General features: G+C 38.3%; 1 protein-coding gene across 2 annotated transcripts in view; it reads left to right on the plus strand.

Annotated features, from left to right (window-relative positions):
- ZFPM2 (zinc finger protein, FOG family member 2) overlaps positions 1–19,064 on the plus strand; it is a 320,460-nt gene extending 301,396 nt beyond the window's left edge. For both annotated transcript variants that reach the window (XM_086741155.1, XM_086741156.1), the window contains 3 exons: positions 7,810–8,016; positions 12,186–12,410; positions 15,583–19,064. In XM_086741155.1, coding sequence (XP_086597281.1) covers positions 7,810–8,016; positions 12,186–12,410; positions 15,583–18,074 — 2,924 coding nt within the window. In that variant the 3' untranslated portion in view covers positions 18,075–19,064. The remainder of the gene's footprint in view (positions 1–7,809; positions 8,017–12,185; positions 12,411–15,582) is intronic.
- Positions 19,065–20,363: the final 1,299 nt, after the last annotated feature.

Here is a 20,363-nt window from a genome sequence, read left to right on the forward strand (position 1 = left end):
ATTACCACATTATTTTCCTGTGAATATTTTCTGAGCACTAAGCTATTTTGCCTCTTTACCTAATAGAACTCTGTTGAGTGTTACACCCGGCCATTTAATTGGAGGAAACAAATAGAAATCTTCAAACTAACAAAAAGCAGTGGAAAAATAAGAGGTCAAATCTAAGCATTTGTTATACTCCTTGCTCTTCAGAAACAGTGTGCTTCATCTGGGGTACAGATGATCAAGCTTTTCGCAGTATTGATTCAAGAGCTACTCTAATACAGACCGTGGTGTTGGCAATAGTAGTACTGCAGCAAGGGAAAGACCTAGCCCTTACACTGACACAGAGATGCTAGGTTTGGGAGTTCACTCCCCTAGGACTGGCAAGTTCCTTTAATATTTTTCTTTTTATCAGCTATATAATGTGTGACAGTTTTAACTATAAAATCATCTATTCAGATAAAAACACTGTCAGCATATGACTAAGCTGCAGTCAGGCCCAAAGCTCAGGTTAACTCAGGTGCAAGAGTTAGAGCTGTATTCTGAAGGAGTCTTTTTCTTCCCTGTTTCCAGTCAGACATTTTATATCTCAGAATGCAGGAATTTTAAAGCCACCTTCTTCACTTTGGCTAGTGCCTTTAATCTGAGTATTCTTTTGTTTTGTTCTGAAAAATATCATTGTAATTCCTTTATTTTGCAGTTTGTTCAGCATGTTAAAAATGAAGCATGCTCCATATTTTATGCTGAACATAAAGGTAATAGTGGCAACAGAACTGGTTTGTCCACTGCTTTGGTCTAATTTTATAGAGTATCATAGATTTTGCTTTTTTTTTTTTGCAGTCAGTACATTGCAGGCTTATAATATGCAGTGGTTTAGTTAAAATTAAAGGTCAAGTATCTTTTGGCAATCTTATTTATCAGGAAACAAGGAAAAATGATAGAAGATGCTATGAAATCATCTCATTAATCTTACTGTAGCACCAAAACTATTTTTTTTGTGAGAGTTTGAGAAGTCTGCATTTGCAGGGGTGATTTTTGAAACACTTCACAGAGAGGTGGTTGCAACCCTGGCATTAAAATACATGAATAGCAAAAACGCTGTGCGAAGTATATATTTTGTGTACACATGTGAAAAATGCGAAGAATTATTTAGCAACTGGAAAGACTGTTCACAAAATGCTTTTGATTTATTGCTGTATATACCACAGATCCGTATCATTTATTTGTACATTATTTTATTCAAAAACTTGTATGAACCATGAGTTGGCATGTTGTAGAATACTGAAAAGGCATTAATCAACCTAAATAAACAAGTACATAGATCTATCTAACAACTATGAAGTAGTTAATAAATTTTTAGCAATTTTATTATAGAAAAAAGGTCTAAAAGAGTAGTGCTTAATTATCTGGACTCCTCTGTGCTGGGCTCTCTTTTGATTGTATTAATGAAGCAGCTGGCCCATTGTTTCTCTTTAATTCCTCTATTGTTTTAAGAATATGTCACAGCTCTTTATTCTTTTATCAGGTGCTGTGCAGGAGGATCCACACAATACCTCATATTCCTACTGTATTTGCCAATGCACAAAGAAACCTCCAAAGCATTTTTCAAAGAAGGGGCACACATAATTTATAAGTTCTGTTCCTTGTACCACTCTACTGTCAAAAATTTCAACAGTATTGGATTTGAATTAATTATATTTTTTTTATTAAACAATGTGTCTACATATAGATATATGTACTTTGTTCATGTCAAAAATTAGAGATCTGCCCAGGAACTTGTGCCGCAGTGAAATGGCGTTCATTATGCTGAATCGTCACAACAGTGAGAAGCAGGAGGAACCCAAATATGAAGATCCCATCCTATTGTGGTGTGCAAATTCTCCTTAAATGCTTAACCTGTGCAACAAAGGAGGGAAAATAATAAATTAGCTCCAACCCCCATTATCATTACTAAAAAGCATAATTTTTTACAAATTGGAATATTTCATTTGGAGAGGAACGTTTAATTTAGTTGGCGGTGCCTGGAAGTTGCTAAGAGTAACAGTCTGTTGTTTAAATAAATTCTGATAGTCTTTTGACCCTTCTTGCAAAAAGATGCGTGTACAGGAAATGGGCTATTATGTTGTTGCAGCAACACAATCAAATCCAGTAAGCACAAATTTTACTACACGGAAGTAGTGCTTCTGAATTAACTAGCACTGCAAATTGGTTTTAATGGAAATTGCCATTGATTTCCTAAACTTCTATGAAAGATGCATGGCATTTCCGGGTCAAAAAAAAACTAGACTCAGATGGCTCAGCAAAGAAAACTGACTGATACTTAAGACAGGAAAACTGGGATTGCCTTTGAATATGTGTTTATATTGTCATTATGCTTCTTCGTCAGTGAAAAAGTAACGGCACTTCCTTCTGTGGAACAGCTGTACTCAATGGAGGTGTTGCTTCTAGCTACTTGGTAGCTAGAAATCACTTTTCCTAGAAGCAATGATATGAATCAAGAGGCTTTATTGTTCCATCTATTTTGAAGCTTTTTGCTCCCAGTGCAGTTAACAGAGGAGTCCGTCCTTAAATGTACTTTTTTTTTTCTCAGCCTGTGACTCACAGACCCCAAATGATCACTCCTTAAGGTCTGCAAAAAAATAAATGGAAAGAAAAGCAGCCCGCCATTCTAAGGCTCACCGTGCTGGGATCTATGTGTTCCTTGGAAGTGTTGTAGGGTTCTGAGAATCAAAACAGGTGAAAGGCCATCACATTAGTTAAATCTTCCAAGGAAATTGCTGATTCCAAATAAGACAGTAGAGATTGTTTTGTTTAAAATAATTTCCAAATGTAGAAGGAAAAAATGAAGGGCTATTTTAAAAGAAAAGCAAGTTTCTCTTGTATGTGAGATGTCTGTCCTACATAAAATAAAGTTTTGTATTAGCAAGCATATCTATTACCACAGTACTACTTATTCTGAATACAGAAGATAGAGTATTACTGCATCTAAATATGATTTAATTGGTTCAATTTACTATATATTTTTTATACTACGTGTGGTTCCATATCTTGATGAGCCCAGATGTAGTTGTGCTTGTGGTTTACAGCATCCCATTGCTTGCAGTTTATTATTTTTACAAAGCAAATGTCTATCAATCACAGAGATAAATTAGAAAAAATTGTGCAAACATGACACATCGCTAAGATTTTTTCCTGCTTGCTATGTAATTATTAACCTGATTTTTGCCATTGAAAGAAGCCATGAATTACAGATAGCATGGATGAAGTTAAATGCTTTTATATTAGATACATTTTGCTTATACAGGATTCTATAGGTATGGCCATACAATATAATTGAAGCTTTGTCAGCTCTGTAGCCTAGCAACAGATAATACTGTTAGGTTACTGAATTGCTTCTGGTTGACAAGTAGGGAGTATTTTTGTGTTTATCATGTTTGCTAATGATGGGATCCTTTCCAAAAGGCTTGTCTTAATCTTAATTAGAGTTTATCAGCAGAGGTCTGCATGACATTGTGCAGACACTGATTTCATAAATAATAAAAAGTGCAAGTGAAAAATTTGGCAGGAGAAGAAGATATTTAAGACCACTGATTCTTGTAAGAGCAGCATGAATTTCCAAAATGTAATCAAGTTTGAACTGTGACTCTATTCTTTATTATCGAAACTTGCAGTACACTCCACTGCAGTTTTGACAGCAATTATGAGTATGATTTATAAGCTTCCTGTTAGGAACCAGATCTGTTTGCACAAGAATCTTGATCATAAACATTACAAAGAACAGTAAGTCCACAGTTTTTTAGGGACATCAGAAGCTTACTTTTTCCTTTGCATAGAGAGTTGTGTTTTGTTGTTTGTTTGGTTGTTTGTTGTTTTTTTTTTTTTATTTAAGAGTATTGAGTATTTTTTTCAAGCAGCAGAAATATTTGCAGTGAAAGATGCAGACAAAGAAGAAAATCCTGAAGCAACCTTTCAATTTGGTGGAAACTCTGAAGGTATCAGATAGCTGCTTCAGTGCCTGATGTCATTTGATAAAGAACTCATGCCAATGCATTTGTAATGTCATTTTTTTTTGCTCTAGTTTGCACAGCATGATAGTCTTTAACTTTCCAACTTTCGATGATTAAATGAGAATTTCTAATTCCTTGCAATGTGAAATAGAAAAAGAGCTCAAATAAGTACATAGTGTTTATGGATATTTTTATTCTCTTCTTCTGCTTGACATATATGTATTGTATATTATATCATGTATATTTCTTTGGTTTAACCATAGATAGAAGACAATATATTGCAGGCTCAAGAAGCTTATTTTCAGTTTCACAGAATCAGAACTAGACTTGTAGAGAGAACAGGTTTCCAATGCCACAAAGCCGTCTGGTGTTTCAAAAACTTCCCTTCTGCACTAGAACAAGAGTAAGATTTTTCTTACCCCAGCATATAAAACCAGTAAGGCCAGTAATGGATGATCACGATACTCATCATGGGTGAGAAGAGGGCTAAGATCACCACTCTACCATTGTCTTGCCTTCTGACCAAATAGTATAACCACAACGTCACTCCTGAGGCACTGTCAGTCTCTGCTCCCTATTAGAGCTTATCTGGACTGTATCTGTCTTAGAACTGTGAAATTTGGCCTGCTAAAGCTTTGTTAGAACCATTTCACCCCATAAGCTTTTTCTGACAAAGGGAACAGTTGGTTAAAAAATTTCTAGCTAGCTTAGTCAGAACTTCATCTCATATAAATAAGAGGCCTTTATATTTCCATATGAAATCTTCACATCTTTGCAAATATTTCAAGCAGTCATGTTCCAATCTTTTTCTCCATTGGCACAGGTACTTGGCAAAGACTTCCTTATTATCCTGTTGAAAATCTGTTGTTAGCACTGCCCTTTGGTTTATTAAAAGATGTTGTGCTCCTGAGAAATTACTGTGTGTATGTCAGTTGTGTCTTTGCTTGTAGAAATGTTTGTGGGAAGCAAGAACTTTTTTTGTGCTTTGTAACCACCACCTGTAAGGAAGCCCTGATCACTGACAAGGGTGTCTAGACAGCATAATAATTCATCTGATGATCATGATTGGAGCTTCTTAATAAATTCGGAAGCCTCTGTCAGGTTCTCTGCCCTCCATTTTCCTGACTATGCAGTAGAAGGCTCAAGAAGACTTCTCTTCTAGTGTTTTCCCACTGTGCATGAAGGCCAGCATATTTGCATTCACTACATTAAGGGGAATAAAGTTGTTTGCTATTTCAAAAGAGCAACTGTAGCCTTATCCCATGCAACCAAGCACAGAAGGGGACAAGAGGGGACTGTACTGTGTCCTGTCCCTGCGGGTGAATGTTGCTGCAGAGATGGTATACTGCATTTCCAGTAGCTGGAAGAATCATGGGGATTCATCTGGGGATTTAACTTAACACAATATCATGTACTGATGAAAACATGGACATATATGTCTTGATCATTTAAGTATCTCATTTTCTATAGACTGGGATGAAGGAAAACAAAATAACAATGTAAGTCCAGGATCTGAACCCTGCTGGGCTGAAGGTTTGTGTTCAAATGCCAGAGTGGATTAAACTCCTGTAGTTCTGGTTTCCTTTAATAAGCCAAGCTAGAGATTGTTGTTCTTCGAAGCTGCCGTGCATCCCGCTCGGCTGTGCCTGCCGTAGGTGTGAGAGCCTCCAGGAGCTGGGTGGAGCAGGCAGCCGGGGTCACTGCGCGCTTCAGCTGTCCAAGTTTAATCTGCTGCTGGACATGAGTCAACACCCCGAGGAGCTCTAACACCAGGAGACTGAGTCAGCCTTTTAGCTGATCCAGACTGATTGCAGCTGGAGACCCAGTAATCAACTACACTTTTTCTTTTTTTTTTTCCCCCAAGGGTACAGCATGTCAAGATGTTTGCTGGGATAGAGAAAGTCTCAGTTGCTTCTTCTGCAGTGACTCATTTCTATTTTATTAAGAAATCCAGTCAATAATACATTCTAGGAAGAGCTCTTATTCTGTATTACAATATACTAGAACATGTTGATTGATTATTACACTTTTTGTGTGTAAATAAAAGTGCCTGTTAATAACGGAAGCCCTGTTCCTCCCAGAAAATGAGCTGTGTGGTGTATGCAGTGAGAGCTCTCAGTTTCAGGTGCTCAATTGCAGCATATGTATCACGTATTTTTATCTATGAGACTAATTAAGTACGCTTTAGGAATTCAGCCTAGTTCTCTCTTGAACAGGTTTTATACCAGTTACTGTGAAGGCTTCTGTAAATTTACTTCTGACTTAGATCAGGCAGTAAGTCAGGCTGTGCTCATTAAATGTTTGAATTCCTGCTTGGGCATTAGGATTCTGCATTTGTAGACCCTTATGGCACTGTCCTCACACTTCATCTTCTTATCTCTGGAGGAAATTACTCAGATTTGCACCATTTCATGCTGCTATTTTGAAGGGTAGTAAACCTAAGTATGCTTTGGTCCCATCACAGTACATTGTTTGTAAACTTTGGAGCCACCTTCAAATGCTGTAGTACAGAAGGGTGAATACAAAGCCACTTTTCTGCTTTGAAACTTTTACACCACTTTGAGGTCTGGAAGCTTAGCTTTATTTTTCCACTGAAACACATTGTCGCTGATGCTGTTTTGTTTGCTCATCTTTGAAAGCTAATAGACTGGTTTAATTAATTGTCCAAGATTTTTCTAAAACAATGTCCTAATTCTTCCATTTAGCTGTGGCATATCATACACTGTTGTTATCTCCTCTACCAGATTTTTTGCAACAAGTTGTTTTAAAACTATAATCTCTTTGAGGGGAAAAAAATGAAGTGCAGTTGAAAAGGCAGTTATGCCGAAAGATAAACACAGCAATATTACTTATCAAAACGAGTACAGTTTTTGCTTGCCTAATGAATACAACATATAGCTTTTTCTATATATACAAAACCTGAAAAAAAAAGCTTTATAACATATAAAGTATGCAACATTATTTCAGGCATAACTGTATTTGATATGTATCTAGGCCTGAGAGTGTAGATAACACAATATAAGTGCTTTGCCTGTCTAAACATGTTAAATAAATGAGCATTCACTATCACATTCAAATACATTAGTAGATGTACTCGCATAGTTAATTTTCTTTTTAATGCACTACACGTGACATTTGCAGCACAGAGCTATAGTGTATCTTACTGTTTGATGAAAGTTCTTCCACCTCCCCCCCCTTTTAAACAAACCTTTATTTGAATAAGCCTTTATGAAACAGATCTTTGGCATATCTTCTTTGCAGGAAGTTCAGTCAGTGTAAGCAGAGATAAAGCAGTCATGTTACGAAGAATGTTACATAAGGGAAGATTTTTCAGAGAAAGAGGGCGGCAAATATAAGGGAGGGGAAGAACGCCGTTAAGAGGAAATCTGATTTCTTTCTTGCAGCTGTTGGGTTTTATTGTGCTGTGATTTGGTATTCAAAATAAAACAAACTGAGACTTATGAAAAAATATACAGGAAGTTTGGTGAGAAGAATGATAAGAAAAGTGCCATATAAAATATTTTCACCTATATCTTGATTTTCCTAATGCTGACTTTTTAGGAGACAAAATGAAAAATGAAAATGAATATTCCTGCTGCAGATAGTTAGGAAGAGTATCCGCAAATTGTCATCCTTATACACTGAAAATTCCTGTGTTAATAGAAAGAAGACAATAAAAGTAAAAATTATTTGCCTCTTTACCTTGAACAAGCCTTCAAAATTTAAAAAAAAAAAAGAGTGTGAAGATATGGCACTGATGTTTTAAATTCTGGAATCTGATATCATCAATTAAATCATTCTGCTTTTATGTTTCCTGTAGGAGGGCAGCTTTGGTGTACCACGACCAAGGCCATCTCAGAGGGTGAAGAGCTGATTGCCTTTGTTGTAGATTTTGACTCAAGGCTGCAAGCTGCTAGTCAGATGACTCTCACAGAAGGGATGTATCCTGCACGCCTGCTGGACTCAATACAATTGCTCCCTCAACAAGCTGCAATGGCATCTATTTTGCCTACGGCTATCGTGAACAGTAAGTGATGAATACTATTCTCTGGATTTTTTTTAAAAACAGCAGTACTTTAAGGCACATATGAAAAGCTAGTACAGCGATAGTAAATTCAAAACCACAGAAACCACATGACTTAAAACCCACAGCTCGAAGCCTGCTTTTGTTCCCCCATCATCTCAGATGAACTCACAGACATAAAAGAAGGCAGAAGAGCGGTTTGGCAGCTGGGCTCTGCAAGAGTCTCACCCAGGGTATCTGACCTGCCCTCCTGTAGAGGACAGGCTGAGAGAGCAGGGGCTGTTCAGCCTGGAGAAGAGAAGGCTCTGGGGAGACCTTACAGCGGCCTTCCAGTACCTAATCTATAGGCCTATAGGAAAGATGGGGAGAAAGTCGTCAGCGGGGCCTGTTGTGAAAGGACTAGGGGTAATGGTTTTAAAATAGAGGGAGGTAGATTCAGATTAGATATTAAGAAAAAAATTTTTACGCTGAGGGTGGTGGAACACTGGAACAGGTTGCCCAGAGAGGTGGTGGAAGCCCCATCCCTGGAAACATTCAAGGCCAGGTTGGATGGGGCTCTGAGCAACCTGATCTGGTTGGAGATGTCCCTGCTTCTTGCAGGGGCTTGGACCAGATGACCTTTAAAGGTCCCTTCCAACCCTAACTATTCTAGGATTCTATGAGCAAGCACATTATCTACCACTCAGGCTCACATCAAATCACACTGTGTCTTGAACAGTCACACCGTCTTCAATGTCTTCAGACCAGACTAGTTAAAATATCTTTAGAAATACATTTCATCCTGTGTTTTCTTGTCTTTGGGTTGGTTTTGTTTTGGCTTGGTTTTTTTTTGTTTGTTTTTTTGGTTTTTTTTTGTAATTGCTTGTTTTCTGGGTAAACAGTCTTCATAGCTACATATTTATTGTTAGCCTGTTTGAAAAGATAAACCTTAAAATGTCCAAATCATCCAAGTCCTCCCTTCCAGAGAGTGAGTTGGCAGCAACCTCAAGCCCTTCAGCTAAGTGCATTCATTTTTACCCCAGCAGTGGGGCTGCTGTGAGCTGACACACCTGTTCACAGAATCAGCAATTATCACTGTGCAGGACCTTTCCAAAAGAAGGTGTCAGAAGCCCCTAAAATGGGCCACCCAGTTACCATGGTTAGGGCAGACCAGTGTTTGTAGCCAACAGCTGCAAGGGAGCTGCCAGGGAGGGGGTTACCTGGCCTAAAGGGCAAAGACTCATTCACAGCTTGTTTCAACTGAGGATGTATTTTTGTGCAAATCTACACAAGACCAACTTTGGGCTTTGGCAAAGTAGGCAGATTTCTACAGCATCAAATTTCTGGAAGCATCTTTGCCACCAGCACTGCCTTTTGCAGAGCCCTGGCAAGCCTGACCATTGCTACTTCTGCTGCTAAGAGGAGTCTTACATTTACGGTGCATCAGCTTATCATCAACTCGAAGTATCTCCAGAAGGCTGATAAAGTAGCAAGACTCATTGTCCAGAACTTTCCACTCCCATTCTAACTCTGCCTCTGACCAGACAGGGCTGTTTCCACATTTCATTGTTGAGTTGGTGAACTTCAGTTTCTTTACTAAAGTCTCAAGCTAGATGCAAATCCAGTAATATGCTGAATGCACCTCTAGATTTGTAGTGGGACATCTCTTAATCATTCTTTTGCTAGGTCTCTGAAAAAAAATCAGCTTCTAGAAAAGTTAAGTGTTGAGGGGTTGTTTTTTTTTTTAATATTTCCTAACATTTTATATTTAAAAACTCAAAATTAGATTATCACCTTTGGCTCATTCAGCTTGAACTTGAATGTTTCGTTTCCTGAATTGATCCATTGAAATACTGGGAAACTATCCATTGAAACAAACTGAAATATTTTGGTTTTAAAGAATTAAAACATTAACTTCAAGTAGCATTTATCTATTTCACATCACTTTAGGGGAGTAGTAGTTTCAGATCCCATTTATCTACATTGTTCTCCCTGGAATTCCATCCTCTTACTGTGCAAAACTCCTCAAACGCATTTCCTCTGCATGGCACGTAATGGGAGTCACATATTCATCATGCGTAACTGGAGCTACAGACTGTCCTAGCCTATAGGAAATAAAGATGGCTGGAAGTCAAATTCATTAAGACAATCAGAAAGTTCAATTCTGTGATGGAATGTAGTCAAATGAATTAAAATAGGACATGCTGCCCATATGAGAATTTCGTATTAGTGCTTTTGGACTTTCTCTTCTGTGGACACCTCAATGCTTCAACTTTTTAAAACCATCTGAAGACAAAAACAAATGCTGAGATGTTGGCTTTTACATGAGACGGACATTTCAAATGATGCAACCTGCATAAGTAGTGTTTTAATAGTGGTATACACTGGAATACTAACTACTCCATTAAATATTTTTATCTTAAATTCATGCACATTTTTTTCAGTGGCAAAGGGAAAAATAGAAACTGTAGTGGTGAAAATCTTTTATGCAAGTTCATGAGCAGAAAAATAGACAAGCATTAGCAATGCAGTCAGAGAAGCAAACTAAGCAATGTAAATTTTGGCTGCCTTTTTAGATATTTAGCAAATAAAAGACTCATCCATTTCAGTGTGTTGGAGTCTTCAATTTTGTTCACCCAACGGAATTGAAACAGAGCAGTTGTCCTATACACATCAATATTTGAAATTAAACATAAATTTTCATGAATGATAATGAATTACATCATCAGCTACACATACCATATTTTTTGAGCAGCCGACCATACTTCACGACTAAGTTCATTACCATCACTAGCAGCTTTTTTGCCTTCTAAAGTCAGTGGGAATTTTGATGTTGACCAAGATGTGTTTTGATATTGACTGTAGTTGCCCATTCTCTGGTCCCCAGGTCAGCTGGCACAGTCTGGCTGCACTCATAGATAATTTTATTCTCTCTTAATCTCAGAAACAGGTGAGAAGTGCCCAGACGGGTTGCAGGAATGATCCTAGGACCATGGTAACTCCTGAACTGTATGCAGGAATGGGGAAGGTGTTAATTGAGTTAAGCCAGAAGTGTGGAAGGGACCATTTTCATGATTAAACAATATAAACAAGAAGTTCCAGTGCTCTAGTCTGGATCCTGTTTAATTTACTAGTGTAGATGTACCCTAAAGGGCTGAAATTTCTTCCTTTTTCTTATGGATAGGATGGCAAGTTCAGCTTTCAGAAGGATCAAACAGGTCTTTTGTCCTTCTGAGACGGATAGACAACATGTACCATGTACATATCCTTCTGGCAGGATATTAACAACCAAATATCTATCTTCTTTGTGTAAATACACAGTATGCATTATTACTCTTCAGATGGGTGAAGTGTGTAGCCTTCAGTACATGATCAAAATTTATGTACTCCCTCTGCTGCTGGGAAGCACTCTGTGCAACCTCTGCGTTGTCTTCCCCTCCGAGAGAGTGCTGACACTTTGGGATAGAACACAATGAAAATTTCATTATTCTTAGCAAATATCCTTTTGCATCGTGAAAAGTGGAACAGTAACAAATTACTAAAAACAAGAGGACAAAAGTACATTAGAAATTTTAACTTCTAATATTGATAACAACAGAAACCCAGGAAATAAACATAGTGCTTAGTATAATACTACGTTAAACACTGTAGAATCTTAAGGAGACATTGTCTAATCTGGCCTCCTGGATATCAGAGCAACAGGATTTTATGGTAATAACTCTATAAGCATTCTGAAAATACACATTCTTCAGAATGATCTGCAGTTAGCACTCAAAAATTCCAAGGCCCAGTGCTGGAAAGGCTTGTGCACACAGAAGGAAAAGCACAGTTGAAGGATGTCACCTGTTGAGTAGTGATGTATTGGAAATACAGCTTGGTTCTAGAATTAGTACTGCATATTCACCACAAACAATTAATTTAACTTTTTTTTTAAACAATAACATGCCAAAAATGTCTACTTGGTTTTTTTTTAGTAACTATTTTTAAAATCCCCTTCTGAAAGAAACAACTGTCTCCCACATTTGGTCTCTCACCTGCAAGTGACATTTTAATAAACCTGTGGCTCTGTTTTCAGTATTTTATTAAATAAGTGTGCATTTAATGGGGAAGTGAGGGGAATTAATCCAGCTATGTTAATTGGCTGGCACTGAGTGCACCATGGCTAACCTGCACCTGGTTATATTTGCTTTTAGAGGACATATTCCCTTGCAAATCCTGTGGCATTTGGTATAGAAGCGAGCGGAACCTGCAGGCCCATCTCATGTATTACTGCAGTGGGAGGCAAAGAGAGGGCCCTCAGCTGTCAGAGGAGAATGAAGACAGTGCTCAGCAGATATCCAGTGTTTGCCCTTTTCCACAGTGCACCAAAAGTTTTTCTAACGCAAGAGCTCTGGAAATGCACCTAAATTCTCACAGTGGTAAGTACCATGTATTTTCTTGTATCGTCTTCTAGATTTAGCTGTTGCAATAATTATTCACTATAGACATTCAGTGGATCAATGTCTCTCCAAATATATATAAGCATTGAGTGCAGATACTACCAAAATGTCAACAGTTTCTGACCTGTGTTCTACACCAAGCGCCTCTCCCATGTAACTGATTTCTCTTACCTGCTAATCCTCATTTGAATGCTGTCTCTCAGTATATGCATACATGCATGCAGCAGCATTTCTTTACTGGTGCTCAGGGGTCCAGACACAGTTAGACTGCTCCTGCTTGGTCTCTGAGAGATTCAGTCAGTTACTTCAGGATTCAATCCACCAAATGTGAGTCTGCTAGACCACAGTCTCTACCCAGCCTGTTTCGATGCTCAGCAGAGAAATCTGCACCATCAGAGAGCAAGTCCTTCTGAAATAAGATCTTGGGGTCCTACAGTACACTTCTTAGGCAAGAGGCTTTAAGGACCAGGGTCCAGAACTCTGTGTGCTTTTCCCAGGACACTTGTTTCATAAAAACTTCTTGTTTCATAATGTTATTCTTTCCCCTCCTTATAAATGTAAATGGGGACAGTATTTTCTTTGTCAGTGTTGTTAAAATAATGATACTAGATATACAGAAAGTGAGATTACAAAATTCCTGAGATTAAAAATCTGGAACTCAGCAGGAATTTTATCTCCCTCCCTGAAGGTCCTTTGAGTGTGCTGTTTGAATTTGTTTTCAGTTAGGGCTGGAAACACAAGTTAGGAGTTTGAGAACATTCTGCATTGGAATTTTCAGTAGCAGAGAAAACCTACAAATATGAAAGACTGCAGTGGCAGGTTATGGATGTGCTGGCTGTCAAGTGTACAGAGCTGTGTCTGGAAAAGGACAACAGCCCTACAGGATTTCCTGATCCTCTTATTAAATGGGTGGAGTCTAGAGGACACCAACGTGTGCTTTATTCACAGAAGAAAGTCTTGTTCAACTCAGTGTAAAAACTCCTGGGGGAGTGGAAGTCTACTCTGTGGGCTTGGTGAAGTGAAAAATGTTCCTCTGATACTTGGGCAGCAGTTACAAATCTAGAAGGCATCTTGAAGGAGTTCAGTACCTCCCAGAAGAGGACTAGAGGGGTGCTGAGTGAGAAACTTCCTTATGTAGACAACACAGACAATATTTAATCATTCATTTAGAGGTCAGATCTTTTTATGCTTCCAGATCTTAACTTTGAATATCAGGGTATTGCCATTTTCTCTCTCTTGCCTAGCAAATATTTCACTGTTCAGTGAACCAGCAGAACAGTAGAGACAGCTTCAACAAGAGCAGGTGAATGCAGCCCAGCATGTCTTACAGCCTAGTAATTAAAACCAAGTACTCTTGGAAGATAACAAATTCATTTCTCCCCATGCAGAGGAAAATTCTGAAATCTTAGCCATTGTGTAAAAGGATTGCTTCAGCTCTCTGCATTTAGTGACATACTGTTGGCTTAGGTTTCAAGAGAGTTTTCACCATGTCTTCTTGCCGTCTAGAGATAAGCATCTGTGTTCCTTGAAAGACATAGGTCTGAGATCCTACAGAATTTCCAGTAAGAATCTTTAGATATTTCTTAAATCAGTGGCTAAGAGTTAGGCCTTGCCTTTCTTTTTAGTCGTAAACCAGTCAGTTCAATCATTCTTGCTGTCTTTCAGATCCTTATCACAAGTTATAACAGCTTCTGCAGCAGGAATGGAATGTGTTTTCCAAATGCTGTGTTTTCTAGTAAGCTAGTGCTGTGTTTTCTTCAACTTCTGTTACTGTTCCCACTGGGAGCTGTAGCAGACCCACACCACTGGAGCATGGAGCCCCGACTGAAGTGCAAAGTCTGTAGAGACACTCCACTGTAACTGCATCACGTTACGTGGAACGATATGAAACACCATCTCATGGCAGTGGAGGAGCTGAAGTTTCATATGGCCTCCTGGTGAAAAACTGCCTGATGGGGAGCAAGCACTGATTGAAGTGCTCTATATCTCCTCGGTTCCCTTCTGGCCTCTGAGGCCAAAAATACTTCAAATTCAAATGTCACTCACAACTGCGGGAGTCTCTGATGCTAGCAGAGAATTGAGGACCTCCAGGTACAACAGAATGACTTCCCAGACATTGAGACAATATTCTTACATCTTTATATTGTCCAGCTACCACGAACCTAGTTTACCAGACCAAGGTGTGGTATATGTGTGTGTTTGTAGACAGAACACCCATTTTATATTCCGAATATCATCCATACCAATATTCAATATTTTTTCAGTTTTAATTGTCTAACAAATAATCAGAATCTGTATGTTGCAGCAGAGAAATTTGGTCTTATCTCTTTTTAGAGTATTTCAGTTTCAAAATACCATGAAACGGGTTGGGTTTTTTTGTGGTTTTAGCAGTGATTGAGTGATTGTAAGATGGCTTTGAATGTACTGTTCTTGATAGGGAAAGCTGTAGTGATTTCATGAGGAAAAGGTGTTGTATTACAGCAGTAGTTGCCTACAGCCATTATATGTGGAAGATAAAATGTTTGTGAAGTCGTGTCTTCCTCCTCCTCCTCCCTTCACAATGAACGCAGCTCATCAGTCCTTTCTGACAATGATCTCTATCCTGTTCTCACACTACAGCCAACTCATGCAGGCAAAGAGCTGAGCATCAATAATGCTCAAAATGCTACTTCTGCTCTGTCTGTGGCTTTCAAGCACTCTGAGTTTGAGGGCTGTACCTCAAGCCACATCATAACTTTGAGTCTCTTGACCTTGATGTGCTTTCTGTGCATTCAAAATTTCCAGTGATTGTGTATGTGGAACATTATGTCTCCTTTAGTTAAATATGTAATTTCCAAGACCTTTTGATTTAGAATAAGTCCAGTCTATTTTTATCCTTTCCCTTGTTCTTTCTTTCCCTTCATCTCTGCTGAATGCGCGCAGATACTAAGGCTCTCCAAAATAGAGCAGAACTCTGGGAATATCCTCTAGCAGTTTGAGGAAAGAAATTCTGAACTAATTCAAGTATTTTCAGGGTGACTAATACGCTCTCATCAGAAGAAAATTAGTTGTTCTGACTGTGTTTGTACCTTCTGTGCAGCTGATTTTCCAGTATACTTTATGAAGGGCAAAATGGTCACTTTATTTTGTTTTTTACTTGTCTTTTCTATAGGAGTGAAAATGGAAGAATTTCTCCCGCCTGGTGCTAGTCTGAAATGCACAGTTTGTACTTACACTGCAGACTCAGTGATTAACTTTCATCAGCACCTGTTCTCGCATCTTACTCAAGCTGCCTTTAGATGCAATCACTGCCATTTTGGCTTCCAAACTCAGAGGGAGCTACTGCAGCACCAAGAGTTACATGTCTCTGGCAACAAAATTCAGAGAGAAAGTGACATTGAACACTCTCCAAGTGGAAACGAAGAAGGTTTACAGCCAGCAACGGACCTGTTAAGCAGAAATGATGTTCCCCAGAGCCAAAAGACCATGCAGACTAAAGATGCAAGTTCTGATACAGAGCTTGATAAATGTGAAAAAAAGGCTCCACTTTTCCTTCCAAACCAGAGGCCAGAAACCCAGCCTGCAACAAATAAGCAGAGTTTTTCATACACTAAAATAAAATCTGAACCATCTAGTCCGAGACTTGCTTCATCGCCAGTTCAGCCTAATATTGGTCCTTCTTTCCCAATGGGACCTTTTCTTTCCCAGTTTGCTTTTCCCCAAGACATCACTGTGGTTCCTCAGGCTTCAGAGATATTAGCCAAAATGTCTGAACTGGTCCATCGAAGACTGAGGCATGGAAGTAGCAATTATCCTCCTGTAATTTACAGTCCTTTGATGCCCAAAGGGGCTACATGTTTTGAGTGTAACATAACATTCAATAATTTGGACAACTACTTGGTACACAAAAAGCATTACTGCAGCAGCCGATGGCAGCAGATGGCAAAGTCACCAGATTTTTCCAGTGTTCCAGAAAAAATGCCAGAAGCTGTAAGTCCCAGTAATGGTCAAAGCTCTATGAACATCCTGAATACAGCTCCTCACACTTCGGATCCAGAGAATCAACTTCTGCAGACATCTTGCATAAACTCTTCCAGTGTTTTAGATTTGATTGGACCAAACAATAAAAGTCATGAAAAAGACTTTGCAGCACAATCGAAGAAGTTGTCAACTGCAAACAACGGCGATGAGAAGATAAATGGAAAACCTTCTGATGTGAAGAATCCCAATGCTCCTTTAGTAGAAGGGGAGAGTGATCCTAACAAGACCACATGTGAAGCTTGTAATATTACTTTCAGCAGACATGAAACGTACATGGTCCACAAGCAGTATTACTGTGCCACTCGCCACGATCCCCCACTGAAGAGGTCTGCTTCCAGCAAAGTGCCTGCTATGCAGAGAACAATGCGCACCCGGAAGCGAAGGAAGATGTATGAGATGTGCCTTCCAGAGCAAGAGCAAAGGCCACAGATAGTTCAACAGCGATTTCTAGAAGTGGCCAATCTTAGCAATCCTTGTACATCTACTCAAGAGTCAACAGAGGGCCTTGGAGAATGTTACCATCCACGATGTGATATCTTTCCAGGAATAGTTTCGAAGCATCTGGAAACATCACTGTCTATTAACAAGTGTGTTCCAGTTTCAAAGTGTGATACTCCCCACTCCACTGTGTCTTGCTTGGAGATGGATGTGCCAATAGATCTCAGTAAAAAATGCTTACCCCCGTCAGAGAGGACATCCACTTCTCCCAAAAGGCTGCTGGACTACCATGAGTGCACAGTATGCAAGATCAGTTTTAACAAGGTAGAGAACTACTTGGCTCACAAGCAAAATTTTTGCCCTGTTACTGCCCATCAGCGTAACGACCTGGGACAGCTTGACAGTAAGGTGTTTCAAAACCCAGAAAGTGAAAGAAACAGCCCAGATGTCAGTTACGAAAGAAGCATAATCAAATGTGAGAAAAACGGAAACTCGAAACAGTCCTCTCCTAATGGAAACTTATTTTCCACACACTTAGCAACACTTCAAGGACTAAAAGTCTTTAGTGAAGCGGCCCAGCTTATTGCTACAAAAGAAGAAAACAAACATTTGTTTCTTCCACAATGCCTTTACCCTGGAGCAATAAAGAAAGCTAAAGGAGCAGATCAGCTTTCTCCATATTATGGAATAAAGCCAAGTGATTACATTTCTGGTTCTCTCGTCATTCATAATACTGATTTGGATCAAAGCACAAATACAGAAAGTGAATCTCCTAAAGGCCAGGTGCCTTCAAATGGCTGTGCTGTGCAGAAGAAAGAGTCTCTTCCACTACTGCCAAAAAACCGAGGCATGGTAATAGTTAATGGGGGACTAAAACAGGAGGAAAGACCTGCCGCAAACCCGCAGCAAGAGAACATTTCCCAGAATCCTCCGCATGAAGATGGGCACAAGTCTCCTTCTTGGATCTCTGAGAATCCCTTAACTGCCAATGAAAATGTCTCTCCAGCAATTCCTACAGCAGAGGAACAGTTGTCTAGTATAGCTAAAGGCGTGAACGGTTCCACCCAGGCCCCAACCAGTGGAAAGTATTGCCGACTGTGTGACATCCAGTTCAACAATCTTTCAAACTTTATAACTCATAAGAAGTTTTATTGCTCGTCACATGCAGCAGAACATGTCAAATGAAACAATCGGTCACCTTTGGTACCTGTGTTTAGCATATTGTTCCATACAGTCTAAAGAAAGCTGTTTGAATTACATCTGGACAATCAGGAGATTTCACTATTGCCGAGTTGAAGACTTAAAGGTGTAATTTCATTACAGTCCATTAGTAAAGTGTATTATTGGTGCCATTTTCAAAAATATTAATTTATTTTACCAGCAGTATTCATAGCTGTAGTTATGTTATTTTTTATTTAAAAACTTTATATTAAAGTCATTTGTAATGTTATTGTATAGTTATTGTGTAGCACATATGGTTTGCACTGTATAGTAGATTTTAAAGAGAATAGTCACAAACAATACAGAAAAGCATTTTAGAAATAGCTTCAAAAGCACTTGTGTATCCTGATTTTTTTTTTCTTATATGCTGTTGCAGATATATGTATATGCTAAAATATAACTTGCAAAGAAGTTTCAACTATGCTGTAAAGTTCGCCTTAAAATTTCAATTTTTTTCAACAATTGGGCTCAGTTTGCACTTTATATTTTAGCAGATACAGTACCTTAGTCATAGGCTTTGCATTTGTATGTAGCAGTATGTTTCTGTCCACTTTCTTAATCTGAAACGTACGTTAAATGAAGATGGCAATTTTTTTCTTGTATAGTACTTGTATTTTCTTTTGCTGATGCATCTCTGTCTCAATTTTTAAACCTTTGCTGTTAAATGCAATACTTTATAAAGAATGAACAAAATTACTGGAAGCAGTATTGTAAGTAATGAGGTCAAATGAAACAGTTTTATCTTTTGAAAGGCACAGTCTAAAACAAAACCCTAAACTCAATGCTGCAATTATGAATCTAATTCATATATAAGATATATTTAAATATAAGAGTAGCAATACTGCAACTGGTGATCACAAAGATAATGTTCTACTTCTGATAGAAATAATTTCTCAACAAATGTTGTTACTATGCATGTATATGGATGGAATAAAATTCCAGATCATTGGAGAAGTTTGGCAGTAGTTTCTTTAAATTTGTTTTACTTTGTTTTTCAAGGAAGATTTAGAGTTCACAAAGTATAAAGAAGCTCTTAGGAACAGGTTGTCATTGCCTCCTCTTCAATGGAGCACAGTGTTCAAAGAGAAAATGAGTACAAAGGATGCCTGCCCTTCGAGGGAATCCGTGCTGACAGGTCACTAGTACAACAAAGTCTAAGACAACCTGGTGAACTAAAACTCAAAAGCGTGAAAGTCTGAAACCAGGAAGGCTGTTCTCTTTATTGGAGCTAAGGAAGACATACTTGCCTGACAGTACCTCCCTATGTCAAAATCAGTGGAACAATCTGCTTTGTAACACTACTGGTATGATTCTTTATGTGTTCTGTAATCTAATATGAAAAACAATCGCATTCATTTAAATAGAACAGCAGTTTGCTCCACTAATTCAATGTAGAAATACTGTTCAATGATTCGTTATATTAAAATCTGAACTAATGAACAATTAATACCCTTCACTTGCAATTGTTCAGTCTCCTGTACACAGTTTTCATAAAAGAAATTTGATGTTATAGAAGTGACCTATTGATGCATTTTTTTGTCCTACAAGTTTGAAAGCAAAACAATGACCTAAATAGTCACATGAACAGTTGTATTTAATTTCGTTCCTGTATCAGCCAAAGAAACAACCCAGAACAAAATACACAAGAGGATGATATTTCAGCTAAGCAGCCAGTTGGAGTCTAACGTATACCACCGAATTTCAGCAACGCCATCCCTGTGTACTTTTGAACTGAAGTTGTCCTTTTTTTATTTGTAAGTGTAGATGCATGTGATCCAGTAGCAAAAATAATAAACACTTCAAAAACTATTATTAACAACTCTGGTGCTTAGCTGGGCTTTAATACAAAACAAGAGTGCTTAAAACTGTGCCAATTCTCTCTCTCAACAAAGATAATACATGCATATATTGATTTCAGTGGGGACAAAATTGGTCCTATAAAAATACTTTCAGTAATAAGAGTTGTGAAGGAGAAAAAAAAAGCATTACAAGCACAGGGAGAATAAAACAGACAGATCATTCAGTATTATCAATTAAACATTTATTAGAAAATATCACACTGATATGTCTAAGACTCCACAGTATTTGAGATAGATGGTACATTTTGACCTTTTTGGTGCAAACATTACTTTGAAGATGATCCATCATACAAAATTGGTTTAAAGAACTAAGTGATTACATCTAGATTGAAAGAAGCTAATTCTGAAAGATCGACATGCATTGACAAAAACTTTTAGGTGAGGTTGGTCGGAA

The sequence above is a fragment of the Chlamydotis macqueenii genome, chromosome 2 (assembly GCF_036417535.1).
Source record: "Chlamydotis macqueenii isolate bChlMac1 chromosome 2, bChlMac1.mat, whole genome shotgun sequence".
Classification (NCBI taxonomy): Eukaryota; Metazoa; Chordata; class Aves; order Otidiformes; family Otididae; genus Chlamydotis; species Chlamydotis macqueenii.